Below are 18,475 nucleotides of genomic sequence, written 5' to 3' on the forward strand. Positions count from 1 at the left end.
GTCGCTCATTGTGAAGTTTGTGTGGAACTTTATTAGTTTGCATTTCAAAAAGTATCTTCACTTGTAGAACCCAACAACAGACCCATCTGCTTGGCATATGCCCAACCAGAGCTTGGTGGTTAAAAACAAGATGCTGTGCACTTGGGGCATGGAAACTTCCTTCACATGAGGGTACGGCAATGTCTTTGGACGTATTTTGTGTGTGAGGGGGAAATTATCAGTATCTTGAGGAGTGGCAAAATTTTCAGTTGGTACTAAGATCTCTAGGATTATGGATATCAGAGATACATATCCTTAAGCAAGTATTTCAAATTGTTTTTTTTGTGGAATTTTGTAAGTTCATATTCAAAGTTGGCTTTGCATTACTGAATCCTCAGGCTTTGTAACACTTTTAGTTAAAGGCAGTAAGGTAGTCAAATTGACCTGAAAATTCTGGAGAAGGCTTGCCAAGGTTACTCACCTGGCAGTTTTATGAAGGAGCCAAATTTGTAACGACACCTGGATAAAAACAAGTATTTCTAATGACTACTCAAGGTACAGCTTACAACTGTTTGGGGAACAAAACAAGAGAAAGAAGTGATCTGTTTATGCCAAAAGGGCTCCCTGAAGTAGATTTTGTCACCATTGTGAACATGGAGATAAATGTCCTCTGACCGCATTTAAAATGACACAATTCTGTGTGCGAATTCACTTGTCCTGCACCATTACAAATGGGGCTTGAAAATGTGATGTATTAGTTCCAGGACAGAGAGCTCTGTTGCATAGACCAAAGGCAGTGAACTTCCAGTGAGCTTACAAATATTCTGACTTTATACTTATTTCTGTGTGACCGAGAGTTGACCACATTGACAGGCTTGATTGCTTAAAAGCTAGATACCAACCTATTGGCAATGCTTTCATTTGTTTCATTTTAAATATTTAAGGAAATTGTGAATTAAAGGAAAAATCTTCATTCTAGTTAGCAAATATATATGTAAGAGCAATCTGAACAAGATGCCAATCTTTTAGCAGCGCTTTCATTTATTTCATTTTAAATATTTAAGGAACTTGTGAGTTAAAGGAAATAATCTTCATTCTAGTTAGCAAATAAATATATAAGAGCAATCTGATTTACAAATATACCAAGTTTAATAAAATTCATCTTATTTTAATTGATCTGAAAAGATGAGCCACTGCAGAACCAAAGAATCAAAACCTAGTCTTTTGCTTAGCAGGAAAGTAAGAGATAGAGGAATTATTCCAGTGTTCTGAAAAGGAAAGGACAAAAAAAAAAAAATGTCTAGAGTAGATTAGCTTTTTATTGACTCACATTTTCTCGAGTAATAGCTTCTCCAAAGTTTCTAGCTCCTTCCCGAAAAAGCAGAGGGCTCAAGTAAATACATTTCTTTCTAAGTTTCATATGAAAAAATATGGCTGGGCACGGTGGCTCATGCTTGTAATCCCAACACTTTGGGAGGCCGAGGTGGGCAGATCACCTGAGGTCCTGAGTTCGAGAACAGCCTGACCAACATGGAGAAACCCCATCTCTACTAAAAAAAAAAAAAATACAAAAATTAGCCAGGCATGGTGGTGCATGCCTGTAAACCCAACTACTCAGGAGGCTGAGGCAGGAGAATTACTTGAAACCTAGGAGGTGGAGGTTGCAGGTTGTTGTGAGCTGAGATTGCACCATTGCACTCCAGCCTGGGCAACAAAGAAAGGCTCTGTCTCAAAAAAAAAAAAAAAGAAAAGAAAAGAAAAGATATTTATGATGGTTGATGTGTGTTGTGAATTAGACTTCGAGGGAAAAGCAGCCATGGCAAAATTTATGTTCATGATGCTTAATATGATGAATGTTACTTTATTAAGTGTTTATCACCAACTTGTACTTGCAATAGGAATTCTACACTTTAATATGGTTTGCTCCTTGAGAATGCCTGGATTCTAGTCTAAATTATTTTACTAACTAGTCGTGTGGCTTTAGGCAAGTCAACTTCTAGCTCAGTTTTTTTCATCTATAAAATGTGCTTGTCCGTGATAGACTGTCTTTAAGATAACTTCTAAGTAGAAAGATTTGTGGTTCTAGGAATTTAGATCTCATTCAGGAGAAAATGGGAATCTATGCAAGTTTTTTGAGTCCTAATATGATGAAAGTGCATCTTTTCAGTATTATTAAATAGTTTCATTGACTCTGCAATGATTCTGGGCAATTAAACTTCTTAGTGGGAAAAGCTGGAAGGATAGTTTCTTCACAAAGGCTGGACAATTTAATCCATCTTTGAGTAACAGCATCACTGTCCCCTTCAGTAAACTTTTCTTTTTAAAGACATAATTTTAATCTTAATGGGCAACTTTACACACCCCTGCTCTGGATACATCTAATACATAAAGTAATGTCAACTCTTATCTAAGTCCTCTATTCTTTTAGAGACAAAGCCCTGTCAAGGCAATAAGATCCATTAGGAGATATTCATGTGACAGAATCAGAGAAAAGCTCTTTGTATTACTACAACAGGCAAAGGCAACTAGCAGCTCAGGCTGAGACATCAGATATGTAAATCAGGCCACTGCCAGATTCTATTGACTGAGTCAACCCCGCAGTCATGGCTGAGTGTGCTGACTTCCCAGCTCAGGAATTATCTGAGGACATCTTCTCACCTTCTCTGCTTGGCTTTTGCACTTTATATTTTATTTCCACCCATATCTGTTAGAGATGTAGGAAGGAGATGAAACTCAAATCAACCATTTTTTTTCTCCCTGACAACTTAGATAAATTACTTAGTTGAGAGCAAAATTTGAAATTGTTGACTTAAATTATGGTTTGGATTATTGGTATATTTTAGCTATCCATCTCATTTGATTTTTCTATAGCTATCAATAATTGAAAGTTGACTGCAGAAAGTAGAATAAATGTATTATTCTCAATAGAGTGGAAGGTGTTGTCATAGAGAAAATCAAATGCTCCTATGAAACAATTTCATAGGAGCAATGATTTTATGTTCTGAGAATATTAATGATGAGATATGTGAGACACAATTTGGGACTTTTAGTACCAGAAGATTTCAGGTTATCTCCTGAGGAATCTCAAAGAGAAGCTGGTTTTGAGGTTAAATTATGCTTTATCGCTTTATGATGTTTATTAGACAATGGAAAAGACAGAAACACCTTATACTATGGAATTAACAAATATTTACTTGGGGGCTTTTGAGGAGAACTTGAACTATAAGGTTTTGGAGTATGTTTTGATATTGAATTTGTTTTGCCTCAAGCATGTAATAAAGTTTTAACATTGGTTTTACTTTCTGATGTTTGAGTATTATATTTCTAGAGGGGTAATCCTGTTAAAAGGTTTATACTCATTTTTTAGTACCTAATTTGAAAGTGAATTAAGAGCATACAAAATTATAGAAAAATGGGGAATCCTAGACAAAAAAGGAGTGGAGAAATCTAGAGACAAAAAGAGAGATGGGAGTTCAAAAAGATAATTACAAGTTTGAGAAGTGGTCAGTAATAAATAAAATGTTTTTGCACACACATATGTGGATAGTAGAGTGGGAGAAGAAATAAGTATCACAGAAGTAAAACAGAGGAAAAAGGTGATTATATAAATGGATGGATGAATCTAGGAATCCAAAGCTGAATAAGATTGAGTCCCTGCTCTACTGGAATTACAATTTACTAAGGAAGTAAAAAGATGGAAATAATATAGGTGAAGAATAAATTATAAGATAGAAAATAAAACATTCCATGAACAGATTTAAAAAATAGAATGTTTTGGGAATTTGGGGAGTGAGAAGGAGACATAAGGGGAAATCAAGAAATCAGTAGAGGAGAGGGCATTGAAGTGAGCTTTGAGGCCTGGCAGAATTTTGACCAAGGGAGATGGCTTAAGAAGCCTTCCCTAATAGAAAGAAATGTATAGTAGGAGGAACAAGTAGGGAGTGTTTAGAGAAGCGTGATTCATCCATGTCAACTGAGACTTAGGGGAATTGGAACATCATAGCAGAAAGGCTGTCGAGGGAAATGAGCTGGTTCATGGGGAGATGTAAGCTCTGGGTTAGAAAAATTTTACTTCATTCAGTAAGCAAGGGAGAAAATGATAAAGCCAGGAATTAATTAGTACTGTATTTTTGGACGATGATTCTGGAAGTAGTATTTACGAAGGAGTGAGATGGGAAGGACTGGAGCCTGCTGGTTGCTGAGTGGAACTTCAAACCCACCTTTGAGTGCTGCACAGGGAGCTTTGAGAGATTGGAGACTACAGGAGATACTTCATTTTTTTTTTTTTTTTTTTTGGTGGAAGTTGAGTAGAGGAGAGACAGGGCTGATAAAATGGAGCAGATAGTATTTTTAAAGGCGACTTGGCTGCCTCTGGAAGGATAAACAACCCTATTCTGGTTCTTATTGCTATTGTGTTCCAATACCACTTGCCTTGATGTTGTAGTAATCTTTGGTGTTAAGGGAGTGGAATTAGGTGTTTATGAATATGACCTGGGACTTAAGGAATGTATATACCTTCCTTAATATATATATATATATATATATATATATATATATATACATTTATTCCATATTTATATATTCCATAATAAATATATACATTTATTCAACAGCTACTTATTTGGTGCTTATGTGTGCCAAGCATGTTACACAAAGGAGTAATCATAAAGAAGGTGACACTAGCATCAGTGTTAGGATGGATGGGAGTTGGAACAGATCTTATCCTTCTCCCTCCCATCTGTTGTGGTGAGACTATGGCTTCCTGTTACTGGAGGTATCATGTGGGTCTCTCTGTATGTCATCTTCCCAATGAGCCAGTTCAAGGATTCTGACAACCACCTTTTTGATGTTTATTTTGTCACAGATGATTCAAGAGAGCCGGTTTCTAATAGAAATGGCAGACACAGTCCAGGAAAAGATTGTACAGTGTCAGAAAGCAGGTAATTGTTAATTTTTACTGTTTGTTTTTTCTATTTTGTTTAGAAACCATAATAGTATGTACCTATGCAACAATCCTGCATGATCTACACATGTACCCCAGAACCTAAAGTACAATAATAAAAAAAAAGAAACCATAATAATTCTTAATAGATTTTTTTTTGAAAATCTTTCTGCTTCTTCTCTTAAAATTCAATTATTTTATGGCATTGTTTAACTATACTTTAAGTTACACTTTAGTCTTTGTTTAGTACAGAAAAAATCCAAGTGATAATAGGTGGGTTTTGAGTATACAGGGTTGGGGTGGTGTCTGAAGATGTCTAGAGGGATAAGGGTTTCTGAATCTGATTTTGTGGTTTGGAACCCATCAAAACCTTGTACTGCTGATATTGAAGCTATGGTTCTATACAGTCCCTTAAAACCCACTTCAGTTTTGCAATTGGAACCAAAATCCTATTAATCTTCTAGGCTTTTGCCCCTTAGTAGTCTTCACTTTAGATTTAGATTCGTTCTTTCTTTTTAAGTGTGGGTTGAGTCACGTATCTGTGAAAGTGCACTTGTTTATTTCAGTTCATCTTCATCCACACCACTGTACTTTCATTTCCTGGATCCACAGGCTTCTCTATCCACACACATGATAATGATTATGACAAGGAAGACGACAACAGTAGCAACTGCTTGATACATACACATATGCTATACCAAGCACACATACTATCTTACTCATGACAACTCTGCACAGTAATCATCATTATATCTGATTTACAGATGAGGCACCTGAGATTCTAAAACACTGACTTACCCTAGGTCCCATATCAACACTTGGTGGAGCTGCCCTTTGAATTTAGACCAAACTTTTAATGTGGTGCTTTTCACAGACTGACCAGCAGGCTTAGATGTTTCTGTTGACAGGAAGCACAAAAATATTAATACCTGATATTTACATGATTCTAGGCACTGTTCTGAGATCTTCATACGTATTGACTCCCTTAAGATTTACCTCAACCCCATGAGGTAAACCCACTTGTTAACTACATGTCACCAGTGAGAAAACTGAAGCCCAGAGATGTCAAGGTCTTTCCCAGACTCACATAGCTAGTCAGTGGTAGAGCTGGGCTCCATACTCATGTTCTTTACCACGTGCTATGTTTGTGATGTTAGCACCAGGAAAGTTAACGTGGTCTTAGGTTACATTAATAAAAATACAAGAACTAGAACAAGGAAAATGGCTGATAGATCCCCAACCTCATGTGGGCTTCTCCCAGCCCATTTTGAGTCCAGTGTTCACTCTTGGACACAGGTTCCCACAGAGCTCAGCTCCAGTAAACTGGGCAATGCAGTGGCCCTGCCTGGATGCCATCCTTAAAGAAGAGTTTCATTGGTAACCTGAATATGTTTGAATGGTTAACCTAGAGAGGACCTGAGGGATTTTACCCAATATCTTTCTTCAAATACCTAAAAGCTTGCACTGCAGAAAAGAATTTAGAACTTTTCAGTCTGTGTCCAGTTAGCACCAAGGAGTAGAAGTCCCAGGGAAAGAGATGTTGGCTCTGTATCAGTCATAGCTTCTCAAAGGTGGAATGAGCTGTTCATAAGAGAATGTGATTTCTATCTTTAAGCTGCTAAGACAAAGACTGAAGAAACATGATGGTGATGGTTTTCGTAATAGTCAAACTTGAGCAGATAGTTGAGCTAAAAATACCTTAAGGTCATTCCCAAATCTGAAATACTTGGGTGTTTCCCAGAATGCTATTTTTAAAAAAGCCTTTTTTATTTTTAGTCAACATTACTAATTACTTATTGTTATCTATGTGGGCTCCCAGGCCTACTGTTAAGCCACAGGGATGGTTCATAAAGAAAAATAATACATATGGATTCCTTATATGTGGTTGCCACTGACACATCAGGCCGTTTCATGCATAAACCAGGAAGAGGGCAAACAAGGTCGATGTAACCTGTTGGAAGAATTTGCTTCTTACTTACTTATTTAATTAAAAAAAATTATTTTTAAATGTTGTGGGCACATAGGAGGTGTATATATTTTTAGGGTACATGAGATGTTCTGATACAGGCACGTAATATATACAAGTATATTATGAAAATGAGGTATCCATCCCCTCAAGCATTTCTCTTTTGTGTTACAAACAATCCAGTTATACTCTTTTGTTACTTTTAAATGAACAATTAAATTATTATTGATTGTAGTCACCCTGTTGTGCTATCAAATACTAGGTCTTATTCATTCTTCCTATATTTTTTTGTACCCATAGAATTTACTTCTTTACTTCTCATGTCCTTTTCTAAGGCTCCTGGCTGTTTTAAATGCAATTTAGCCTATTGCATTGACTATTGTCAATTTATACATAAGGAGAGCTACTTGGGATGAATAGAAGAAAAAGGATGGTTCAATTTAGGGATTTGGAAATTATGAGAAGACAGGAATGTGAAATTATATTTTACTGATAATATTTTCATTATAAGATGCCCATTTTTCTGAGCTATATACTCAGATTTCTTATGCATTCTTTCTTCAAAGGGATGGAGTTTCATGAAGAACTTCATAATTTGGGGGCAAAAGAAGGCTTGAAAGGAAGAAAACTCAACAAAGCAACTGAGAGCTTTGCTTGGAATATTACAGTATTGAAGGTAGATGAAACATTCAGATGCCCCCTGTGCCTTTGCTTTTCTCCTCCTCATTTCTCCAATGTGTAGGGAAATGTCAGGGGTTAAATATGATGGTTTGGATTTTTTAACCTTTACTTTAGATTCAGAAGTACATGTGCAGGTTTGTTATACAGGCAAATTGCCTGTCACAGGGGGCTGGAGTGCAGATTGTTTTGTCACCCAAGTAATAAGCATAGTATGCCATAGGTAGTTTTTTGATTTTCTCTCTCCTCCTACCCTCCATCCTCAAGTAATCTGTGGTGTATGTTGTTCCTCTCTTTGTGTCCATGTATTCTCATTGTTTAGTTCCCACTTAAGTGAGAACATGTGGTATTTGGTTTTCTGTTACTGCATTAATTTGTTTAGGATAATGCCCTCCGGTTGCATCCATGTTGCTGCAAAGGACATGATCTTCTTTTTTATGACTGTGTAGTATTTCATGGTGTATATGTACCACATTTTCTTTATCTAGTGATGGACATCTAGGTTGAATCCATGACTTTGCTATTGCGAATAGCGCTGTGGCGAACATACATGTACATGTGTCTTTATGGTAGAAGGAATTATATTCCTTTGGGATTATACCCATGAATGGGATCGCTGGGTCAAATGGTAATTCTGTTTTAAGTTCTTTGAGAAATTTTCACACTGCTTTCCACATGGCTGAATGAATTTACATTCTCACCAGCATTGATAAATGTTTGCTTTTCTCATCAACCTTGCCAGCATGTGTTATTTTCTGACTTTAGCTATTCTAACTGTGAGATGGTATCTCACTGTGGTTTTGATTTGCATTTTGCTAATGATTAGTGATGCTGAGCACTTTTTTATATGCTTGTTGGCCGAGTGTATGTCTTCTTTTGAAAAGTGTCTGTTCGTGTCCTTTGCCTACTTCCTAATGGGGTTGTTTTTCACTTGCTAATTTAAGTTCCTTACAAATTCTGAATGTTAGACCTTTGTTGGATGCATAGTTTGCAAATATTTTCTCTCCTTCTGTAGGCTGTATGCTTGCTGTCTTGATAGTTTCTTTTGCTGTGCAGAAGTCTTTAATTAGGTCCCACTGTCAATTTTTGTTTCTGTTGCAATTGCTTTTGATGTCTTTGTCATGAAATCTTTGTTAGGTTCTATGTCCAGAATGGTATTTCCTAGGTTAGCTTCCAGAGTTTTTATAGTTTTAAGTTTTACATTTAAGTCTTGAATCCATGTTGAGTTGATTTTTGTATATGGTATAAGGAACAGGTCCAATTTCAATCTTCTGCACATGACCAGCAGCACTTATTGAGTAGGGAGTCCTTTCCCTATTGCTTGTTGTTGTTGACTTTGTTGAAGATCAGATGGTTGTAGGTGTGTAGCTTTATTTCTGGGCTCTCTATTCGGTTCTATTGGTCTATATGTCTGTTTTTGTACCAATACCATGCTGTCTTGATTACTGTAGCCTTGTAGTATCATTTGAAGTTGGGTCATGTGATACCTTAAGGAATGTGTGGCTTGATCTCTAGGTTCATACTCTAGGAGATGGGGAGCTGCATACAGGAATTGACATGGTTTATGGCTTAATAAGGCAATGAGGTTTTTGGTGCAGGCAGGAGACAGCCCATGTGTGAGATTAATTTGCCTGGTGTGTATGTGTGTGTGTGTATGTGTGTGTGTGTGTGTGTGTGTGTGTTTACTCACATGAACACTTATGTTCAAGTCAATATGGCTGTTCTTGTTTGTGGAAAGAATAATGACAAATGCTGCCGGGGAAGGCTCTACACAAATGATTTGGAAGAGACAAACTACAGAATATCTAGGGCCATCGAGGATTTTTGTTTTAAGAACAGTTCCTATGAATGCATTTCTTTTTCCAAATAGCTTTGGAAGTCAGTTTCTTGAGATTATGATTTGCTCTCTGCTGCACATTAATGTTTAGGATTTTGAGGTAAATATGCCACTTTTTATATTTTCTTTGTAAAAAGAGAAATGATTTAGGCAGACAGAATAATCTATTCTTGACAGCTAAATGGGAGGAAAAACAGCTTCAAACAAAATTAATAATTGCTGACATTTAAAGAACACTCATTTTGTGCTGGGTACTGTTTTATGAGGTATATATGAATTAACAGTTTAAAACACCAACTCAGTATTGTTATTAATCTCACTTTACAGGTGGGAAAACAGAGAAATTGAAAGTCTGTGTATATTTCCTGAGGCTGCTCAGCTAGTAAATGAAGTTTGAGCTCAGGCAGTCTGGCTCCAAACCGTGTCTCTAACCTGTGCTGCAGAGATGCTGCACATGTTTATGTGCAAGTGCTAAGTTAACTGTAAGACATATTACAAATGTCTATTAAAAATTCAGTCCATAAGCGATAAGCACCTACTATGTACTGGACTCTGTGCTAGGCACTGGGAATACCTGGAGAACAAGAGATATAGACCCTGACCTCATGAAGGTAACAGTCTAAGGCCAGTGGAAGAGGGGGATGGATAATGCATCATTTGCTTAAGGAGCAGGGATGACCTAGAGCTGTAGTGTTAAAGAGGAGCTTATTATAACGCTGGATTATAATGTGGCAGTGTGAACCCTGATATACACATCTCATGTTCAGAAGATTTTATATGGGTTTGTTAATGTGCCAGTCACAGAAAGGTGCTAGGGATACAAATCAAGAGAATTACCTGGGTCTCCAAGACTAGTCTATAAGGAGAGACAGACATTTAACTAATAATGGCCATCGATTGTTCAGCACTTAATTCGTGCTCATCACTCAAGGCTAGATACTTTATATATACTCTTTCTTCCTTGCCACAACAGTGCAACCTTGCAACATGAGATGCTGACTCTGATATGACTCCATCTTGCAAATGAGGATGTTGAGGCTTGTGGGGTTGTGGGGGTTGGAATTTCTTGCCTGGAATCACACAGCTAGTAAATGGCCAACCTGAAATTTTTAACTCAGACCCATGGTTGTTATCCACAACACTGTTCTGCCTCCTCTAAAACTCCATCCATGTGGCTGAGTCTCTGTATTAGTCTGTTCTAAGCTGCTAATAAAGACACACCTGAGAGTGGGTAATTAATTTATAAAGTAAAGAGGTTTAATTGTCTCACAGTTCACCATGGCTGGAGGCTTACAGAAAACTTACAGTTTTCTTCTGCTGGAGGCAGAAAACTTACAGTCACGGTGGAAGGGGAAGCAAACATGTCCTTCTTCACGAGCCAGCAACAAGGAGAAGTGCTGAGCAAAAGGCAGAAAAGCCCCTTATAAAACCATCAGATCTTGTGAGAACTCACTCACTGTCATGGGAGCAGCATAAGGGTAGCTGCCCTTATGATTTGGTTACTTCCTACTGGGTCCCTCTCGCAACACATGGGGATTATGGGAATGACATTTTAAGATGACATTTGGGTGGGGACACAGCCAAACCATATCAGTCCCATTGGGTCCAGGCAGCCTAGTGCAGGGATAAGAATGTAGGCCCTGTGTGAAGATTACTTGATAGCAGTGAGACAAGTCAAGTTATGTAATCTCCCTGAGGGTGGTAACAATACCTACACCCCAGATTTTGTGAGAATTAAATGAGATAATACATACAAAAGTAGTAAGTCACAGTGCACAAAACTAGACAATATATATGTTAGCTGTTACTTTTTGTTTGTTTGCCAGGTAAGGATGAACATTGGAGGAACCAGGTTTTTGTTATTTTTGTTTCTTTGTTGATGCTGTTCAAATTATTCCAAGAAAGCTTTTCAGACAGAATTAATCTTCTATTATTATAACTCACATACTAGCTGGTGGTATTTCAGTTTGAGCACTAGGGTAGTGGACTGCTACTAAACAAGAGTAATGAACTTTTCCACACTTCCAGTAGTTACTTTTTCTCCTCCATTGAGTTTGGGGCCTGTTAATCTGGTGTTTTGGCTTTGTTTTTTTGCTGGACAAATGACCTCCTTTGAATTTGAATTATTAGCTGAGAGAATAAGAGCCAGAGCTCTGTTGGAGACTTTTTATTCCAGTGGTGCTGGTCTGAGAAGACATCTTTCTCTATACAATTCTTCCGTTAGCTCTTGTCGCTTAGAGCTGAAACAGTTCCTACTTGATTCTCCAGCCTTGCTATTGATTTTCAGAGATCCTCAAAATCTTTTAATAAATGTTTTTGTTTGTAAGTTCACTTAGATTCAGTTTACATTGCTTACAGTTGGTTGAATGATTAATAACCATCCTGGAAAGACATAATCACTGAATTAGGAGGCTTTGGCATGAATTACCTATACAATTGTGCATTGCCTACTGAAAAAGTTTCCTTATTCATGATTTAGACAAGTATTCTTCACTATCTAGGGAGAGAAAGTGGGAATTAACCAATACTGGTTAAATATTTTGGCTTATATTTCTAAAAAATATTTAATTCCAGTGTAATTTCCAGTAAGTAAGGAAGGATCTGGAAAAAAATGAGAAATGTATCCTCAGAAAGATGGGGGATTGGCAGCATGGAGTGGTGCAAAGGAGCACTGGATTTAGAGTAAATTGAGCTCAGACTGAAAAATAAATTGCTTAGTGTTTTTTGCAGTTCAGTATTATATTTATCTGATACTAAAAATGACAGGGAAGCTGGAGAAAAAATTGCAGAAAGAAACGTGACTAGCTCTATGATATAATGCATAAGAATAATGATTACAGTGTCCAAATTGTTCCATTGATAGGGACTTAGTATTTTGCAGGGAAACTGAAATCAAGGTGTTTCTGGAAGACCCCATACTTGTGTTTTTCTTTAATTCATATTCTAGCACTTACATGGGTCCAGTATAGGGGCCTACTTAGTATATCTTTTGCATTTTTCCACACTTTTGCCATATGTCTATATCCAACTGTAATAGTCAATTTCCTCTCCCTTTCTTTCTTTTTCACTGTTGTTCACAAGACTGGTCTCCTTACATAGCCACTGTGTTTATTTGGGATGATAGGATGACTCAGTCATCAGTACCTTTTCAAGACAAGCCTTGGACCAAAATAACTCCATTCTATTCCATCTTCACATGTTAACAGACCTATCGCTCTGTTTCTTCTCCATGATGTCCTTCAAAAATGAGTTTTGTGTCTTATTCTGTTTGTGCTGATATAATAAAATACATGATACTGGGTAATTTATAAACAATAGAGATTTATTTCTCACAATTCTTGAGGCTGGAAAGTCCAAGATCAAAGCAGGAGTAGGTTTGGTGTCTGGTGAGAGCACAGTCTCTCCTTCCGAGATAGTGACTTCTTGCTTTGTCCTTCTGAGAGGAGGAATGGTGTCTCCTCAAAAGGCGGAAGGGAAAGAAAGGCAAAAGAGGGCAAAAGGGCCTAGGTAGTTCCTGCCAGCCTTTTTGTAAGGCAGTAATCACCTCCTAAAGGTCCTACTTCTTGATATTGTTGCATTGGGGATTAAGTTCAGAAAGGACACAAACATTCAAATTATAGACATTTGGTTGTTAACATAATATTAAACTCTCACAATGGAAAATTTCCCTGTTCTTTAAGGCTTTCAGAAAGGGATACTACAACTTCACTTACATAGCCAACATATTCTAATAAATTATTAGTAATTTTGGAAGTGCTTCACTCATTAGAGTTCTGAAGATCTTTTGGGACTTACCCTATATCACTGATAAAAAAGGCTGTTTGCAATGAGGTGGAATTTGTTTAAAGTCTTGGACTCTGTGCAGAGTGATTTGACTTTTTAAGCAGAAAAAGAACTGCAATGTAAAGGTTGTCACATCTATAAAACTGAAATTAGAAAGAACCCAAGAGGAGCATTTTAGTGAGCTTTTCTAAATTTTAATTTTCTAGCTTGTCCTGTTGGCTATTTTAAGAAACTAAATTTTATTACATTATGTTTTTAAAAGTTTTATGAAAAAATCAATTTCAGCAGGCTGGAGAAGTATCAAGTAGAGATATGTAAAAATAATATTAAAGAAATATAATTAATAAACATTTTATCACTTTTACAATCCCAGAGGTAGGGATGCAAAAATGGGCTTTAAAAGCTTCTGCCCAGTAGAGTCACATGTCCCACTCCCGTTTCACAGTCAAATATGATTTCAGTGGAGTGGGACAAATGTAAACCTTCTTGGGGAAGAGGAGCGGATATTGGTAAATACAATCTATCGGTGAAGGTTCTTCAGCTGTCCCCGCCTCATAGCGCTACAGTGAGGACTAAATGAGTAAATACATATAAAGCAGTGTCTGGCATATACAAAGTGTTATGTGAGTGTTTGTTATTTTTATTATTAAAAATGAACATTCGATGCTTACAATAATCAAGTGATTTTCACACAACATTTTAATGATTTTTAAGGACAACCCTGTAAAGTTTCTCTTATTATACCCCTTTTACAGATAGGGGAACTGAAGCTCAAGAGGTTAGGAACCATCCCATTGGCATATAGGAAATGAGTAATGGAGCAAGGATTTAACTCTGAAGGCCACGTTGTCATCCCACTGTGCTATATTGTCAAAATACTTACAGCACCATAATAATAATGGTTTGTATTAACTAAGCACTTTCTGTGTATCAAGTATACTACTAAAGTGGTTTATATTTATTATTTTACTTGAGCTAAGGGAGTGAGTGTCCTGTCCATCTAGCATGAATATTTCAGTCTCCTTGACAGTATATGCTTACAGTGCAGAAAGCTACTGCGAGAGTGTGGCTTGAGAACAATTTATTTATTACACTATATTTACAAAACAACTCTCTTTTCTCGATCTAGTTTCCCAGGTATACTTTTCTAGTGGGAACTAGAATGGATTGACCAAGTGACATAACTAGTTCCATCTGCCCAGTAGTCACATTTCTCTTTGTAGGTAAATCAGTTAACTTCCTTTTTTACTGGTCCATCTCCTATGAGCTTGGTTAGCATGAATCAGCTTCCCAGGCCCTGATCACCCCTGAGTGAATGGATACAGTTGAGTCCTTGGACAGATACCACTGGGATCACGAAAGCAAAGCAAAACAACAACAAAAATACCAAATCAGAAGACCAGACCGAGGACCCCTGAGAGCTCAGTCAGCCTCCTCTTGTTTCTCTTGGATAGCTTTGCTGTTCATTGGCTTTTAGTGTGGATATTGCTAGCTGCCATGTCTTGATGGGAACCATGCCTCTAGCAAAAACTTTACAAAGGCTATCCTCCCTTTCATATTCCTTCTGCATGCCCACTCCTTCACAACCAAAATTCTTTTTTTTTTTTTTTTTTTTGAGACTGAGTTTTGCTCTTGTTACCCAGGCTGGAGTGCAATGGCGCCATCTCGGCTTGCTGCAACCTCCGCCTCCCGGGTTCAGGCAATTCTCCTGTCTCAGCCTCCTGTGTAGCTGGGATTACAGGCATGCACCACCATGCCCAGCTGATTTTCTGTATTTTTAGTAGAGACGGGGTTTCACCATGTTGACCAGGATGGTCTCGATCTCTTGACCTCGTGATCCACCCGCCTCGGCCTCCCAAAGTGCTGGGATTACAGGCGTGAGCCACCGTGCCTGGCTCACAACCACAATTCTACTTTTCAGACCCACAATCTGTCTTTTATCAACTGAGGTGTTAGAGGAGAATCTATTTTGTGTGTTCTCTAGGAAACATTTACTTTTTAAATTTTCATTTTGTTGTATTTATTTTATTTTTTGTCTATTAAATGTTTAAAAATAATGTTGGAATTTTGGCAAGCAGTTATGGTAACAGTCATGCCAGAAACATTTGGTGAATGCAACTGGGTGGAGCAAAGTAGGGGTGAAGCCAAAACTGAGGGCCTTATTCAAGTGGCAGCTAGTTTAGTCTCACTCAACCTAGTAAGCTCTAAACTCACTTGGGATCTTAGCCAGCTGCTTTACAATGCATGTCATTGACTACCAGGAATAAGGTGGGTGGCAGAAGGAGAGAATGGATGGATCACTTCTAAAAAAACAGCTTGATTCTCATGTGCCAGTACCATTATTTTTATAAACAAAAGAAAATATTAGGCCTTATGAAGTATAGAGTATATATTTAGAAGGCATAGCATTTATCTGGGGGTTATAAATTAAGTTTGATAGATTTATCCTTGGACTAGGTATTTGAACATATACTCCTAGCTACATTTGTAGAATCTTGTTATTGTTTGGCTAATGAGTGCAAAATAAAGACTCTTCTCTCCCACCTCAAGAAGGTGACTTTGTTTATTTTCACATCAACATTTATAAATAAGGAAGTACAATGTATAAATGAGGCTTCTAATCCATAAATTAGCAAATCATAATTTAACACATTTTTGTTTTATTTGTGGTGAAACCAAATTTATTAATTCAACAAATATATCTGTTACATCTTTACTAGGTGACAGGCTTTGTGCTTGGGATGTGTTGGTGAATAAAAATGTGACCTTCTGGTCTCAGAGCTGAAAGTCTAGTGGGGGAAGCAATCATTTAACAATCACGCAGTATGTCTTAAATTTGTTCTTATGATGGGTGTCTTTAAAAAGTGCATGGCATTATGAGAGTGCGCAATGGGATTTGACCTAATGGGAGAGGTCAGGGAAGTCTTCTACGAGGAAGTACCAGTTGGGCAGTGAGTAGATATTCTAGCCTTTCATAGGTTCCAAAACCCTGCCCTGTATCTTGATACTTGAGTGTGGTTGCCAAAATAATCTGAAAATAATGGTGAAAAGAAAACAAATCAAAATAAAGACGTGCAGGATCTCTTCAACATGGTCTGGGGAGTTCTAAAATTTCTGCCTGGCTCATTTAATTACCACTCATTAGCATTATGGCTAATTTGTTATTATATCAAATCTGGCCATATTAATTCCAAATGAATTTAATCATCTACCTTCTAATATACAATCTACGGCAAGCTTTTATAACCATGTGTATTCATAAAATCCATTTGACAGCTTATAGTTGCAGAGGAGGATGTTATAAGGTTGGTTTTTGAGTGATTTCTACAATTTAAAGCTGAAAAGATGCAGAGAGAGAGAGAGAGAGAGAGAGAGAGAGTTATATAATATAGAGTATTAGTGTTAGTGTTAGATAAAAGGGTAAATTTTTGTAAGTATAATTGGTGCATCTATAATAAAAAAAGCCACAAGTTTAAAACATTATTTCAAACAGCTCTTATCCAACAATATAGGACAGTTCAAATAGAATGTCAGTGCTTCTTAGCAATAGGCAGACGGGTTACATGGTCTCCAGATTTCTGCCTTGGGTGACTGCATCCCAGCTGTGCTGCCCAGGAGTTTAGCAGAGATAAAAGCCAGGCTGTTGACATGATTATGGAAGCACACACCACTTCACTTTATCTCCAGTAGAACTAAATTTAGCATCTCTTGGAGGTACACTTTTTTTTTCAGATGAAAGCTGCATTTTATAATGAATTTGAATAATTCAAAAGTGGCATGATCCTAATGAATAGATGCATCATAGACCAGAGGACTTGGCTCCAACTAGTGAAGTTATTGAAGGTCTTACTTTTCTTTCAGGAAAATTTTATTTAGAGAAAATTTTCAATTGTTCTTGTGCAGATTACCCACAATGCAGATTCTATGATGGACATTTATGTTTTCAGATTGGCTTTGCCAGTCTAGTTCCTAGTCCAAAANACAGAGTTTTAGCCTAAGGTGAGTTGTAGCTTAAGTGAATTTGATGTCTTAACTCTGCATTAACTATTTCTTACAGTGATATAAGTGGAAAGTAAACCAAACGGTTTCATTCTGGTTTCTTACAGCTCTTGTAGGTTTTACATTTACAAGCTCCTTTTCTGATGTTGTTACTCAAGGAAGACAAAAATGGGCTACATCTATCTAATTTCCTTATTGTTAACCCAAATCAGAGCAAAATGAGTTCACTTCTCTGAATATGTGTCTGTGTGTGTGTGTTTGTGTGTGTGTACCATATACATACGATACACACATACATATGGTACACACATGTATATATATATGGTACATACACACACTGTAAAATCAAATCAAATCTGAACTTAGATAGAGAATCTGTTCAAAAGAATTATCACAATAAGGAGAGGAAACTACTCTGATAGGGGAATTATTGTAACAGAGAGAATGCCCCTACCTTAAGACCTGTACGCATTTGAAAGCTCAGGTAGAAAGGATTTTTTTTGGTAGGGAAGGGCCAAGAAGGTCAGAAAGAAGCATTTTCTTGTAAGAGGCCATTAAGGAGAGGCTGTGTGCTGACTCAGGCTGAGAGTGGGTCAAAGTTCAGGGGCCTAAGGGGAAGAAATAAGCCTAATTAAAGTTTGGCCAAGTCCAGGTAGCAGATATTAATATTTTGTCCAGATTTGTTAGTAGATACAAACAGTTTGGCCAATCATTTATGAGGTAAGAAAGAGATTCTGAAAGGTCTATGTTTGGCCTTGCCACAGGTTAACAAGGGAGCTTCCATGAGCTTTAGCTAAGTTCTATGATGAAGAGGAGTCTTTCAAGGAACACAGAAGGATGGGGGGATTTCTTAACCATCCCTGATTTCCTGTAACACAGGGCTCAGATAAAGTTTAACATTGTCAATTATGCATTTATATAGCGTATTAGTCTGTTCTAATGCTGCTAATAAAGATACACCCGAGACTTTATAAAAGAAATAGGTTTAATGGACTCACAGTTCCACATGGCTGGGGAGGCCTCACAATCACGGCAGAAGACTAAGAAAGAGCAAAGGGATTTCTTACCTGGGCGAGAAAGAGATTGTGCAGGGGAACTTCCATTTATAAAACCATCAGGTCTTGTGAGACTTATTGACTCCCACTAGAACAGTATGGGGGCAACCACAGCATGATTCAATTATTTCCACTTGGACCTGTTTTTGACACATGGGAATTATTACAATTCAAGGGAGATTTGGGTGAGGACACAGCCAAACCATATCTCATATATATATATATATATATATATT

General features: G+C 37.3%; 1 protein-coding gene across 2 annotated transcripts in view; it reads left to right on the top strand.

Annotated features, from left to right (window-relative positions):
- Window positions 1-18,475, top strand: part of PLCL1 (phospholipase C like 1 (inactive)) — a 351,809-nt gene that overhangs the window by 303,820 nt on the left and 29,514 nt on the right. Inside the window, exons 4-5 of one of the 2 annotated variants that reach the window (XM_017545178.2) lie at window positions 4,844-4,919; window positions 7,454-7,563. The exons of the other annotated variant lie outside the window; for it this stretch is intronic. Of the exons in view, the coding sequence (XP_017400667.1) occupies window positions 4,844-4,919; window positions 7,454-7,563 (186 nt within the window). The remainder of the gene's footprint in view (window positions 1-4,843; window positions 4,920-7,453; window positions 7,564-18,475) is intronic. 2 annotated transcript variants of the gene reach the window in all.

This window comes from Cebus imitator, unplaced genomic scaffold (assembly GCF_001604975.1).
Source record: "Cebus imitator isolate Cc_AM_T3 unplaced genomic scaffold, Cebus_imitator-1.0 Scaffold178, whole genome shotgun sequence".
In the NCBI taxonomy this organism is placed as follows: domain Eukaryota; kingdom Metazoa; phylum Chordata; class Mammalia; order Primates; family Cebidae; genus Cebus; species Cebus imitator.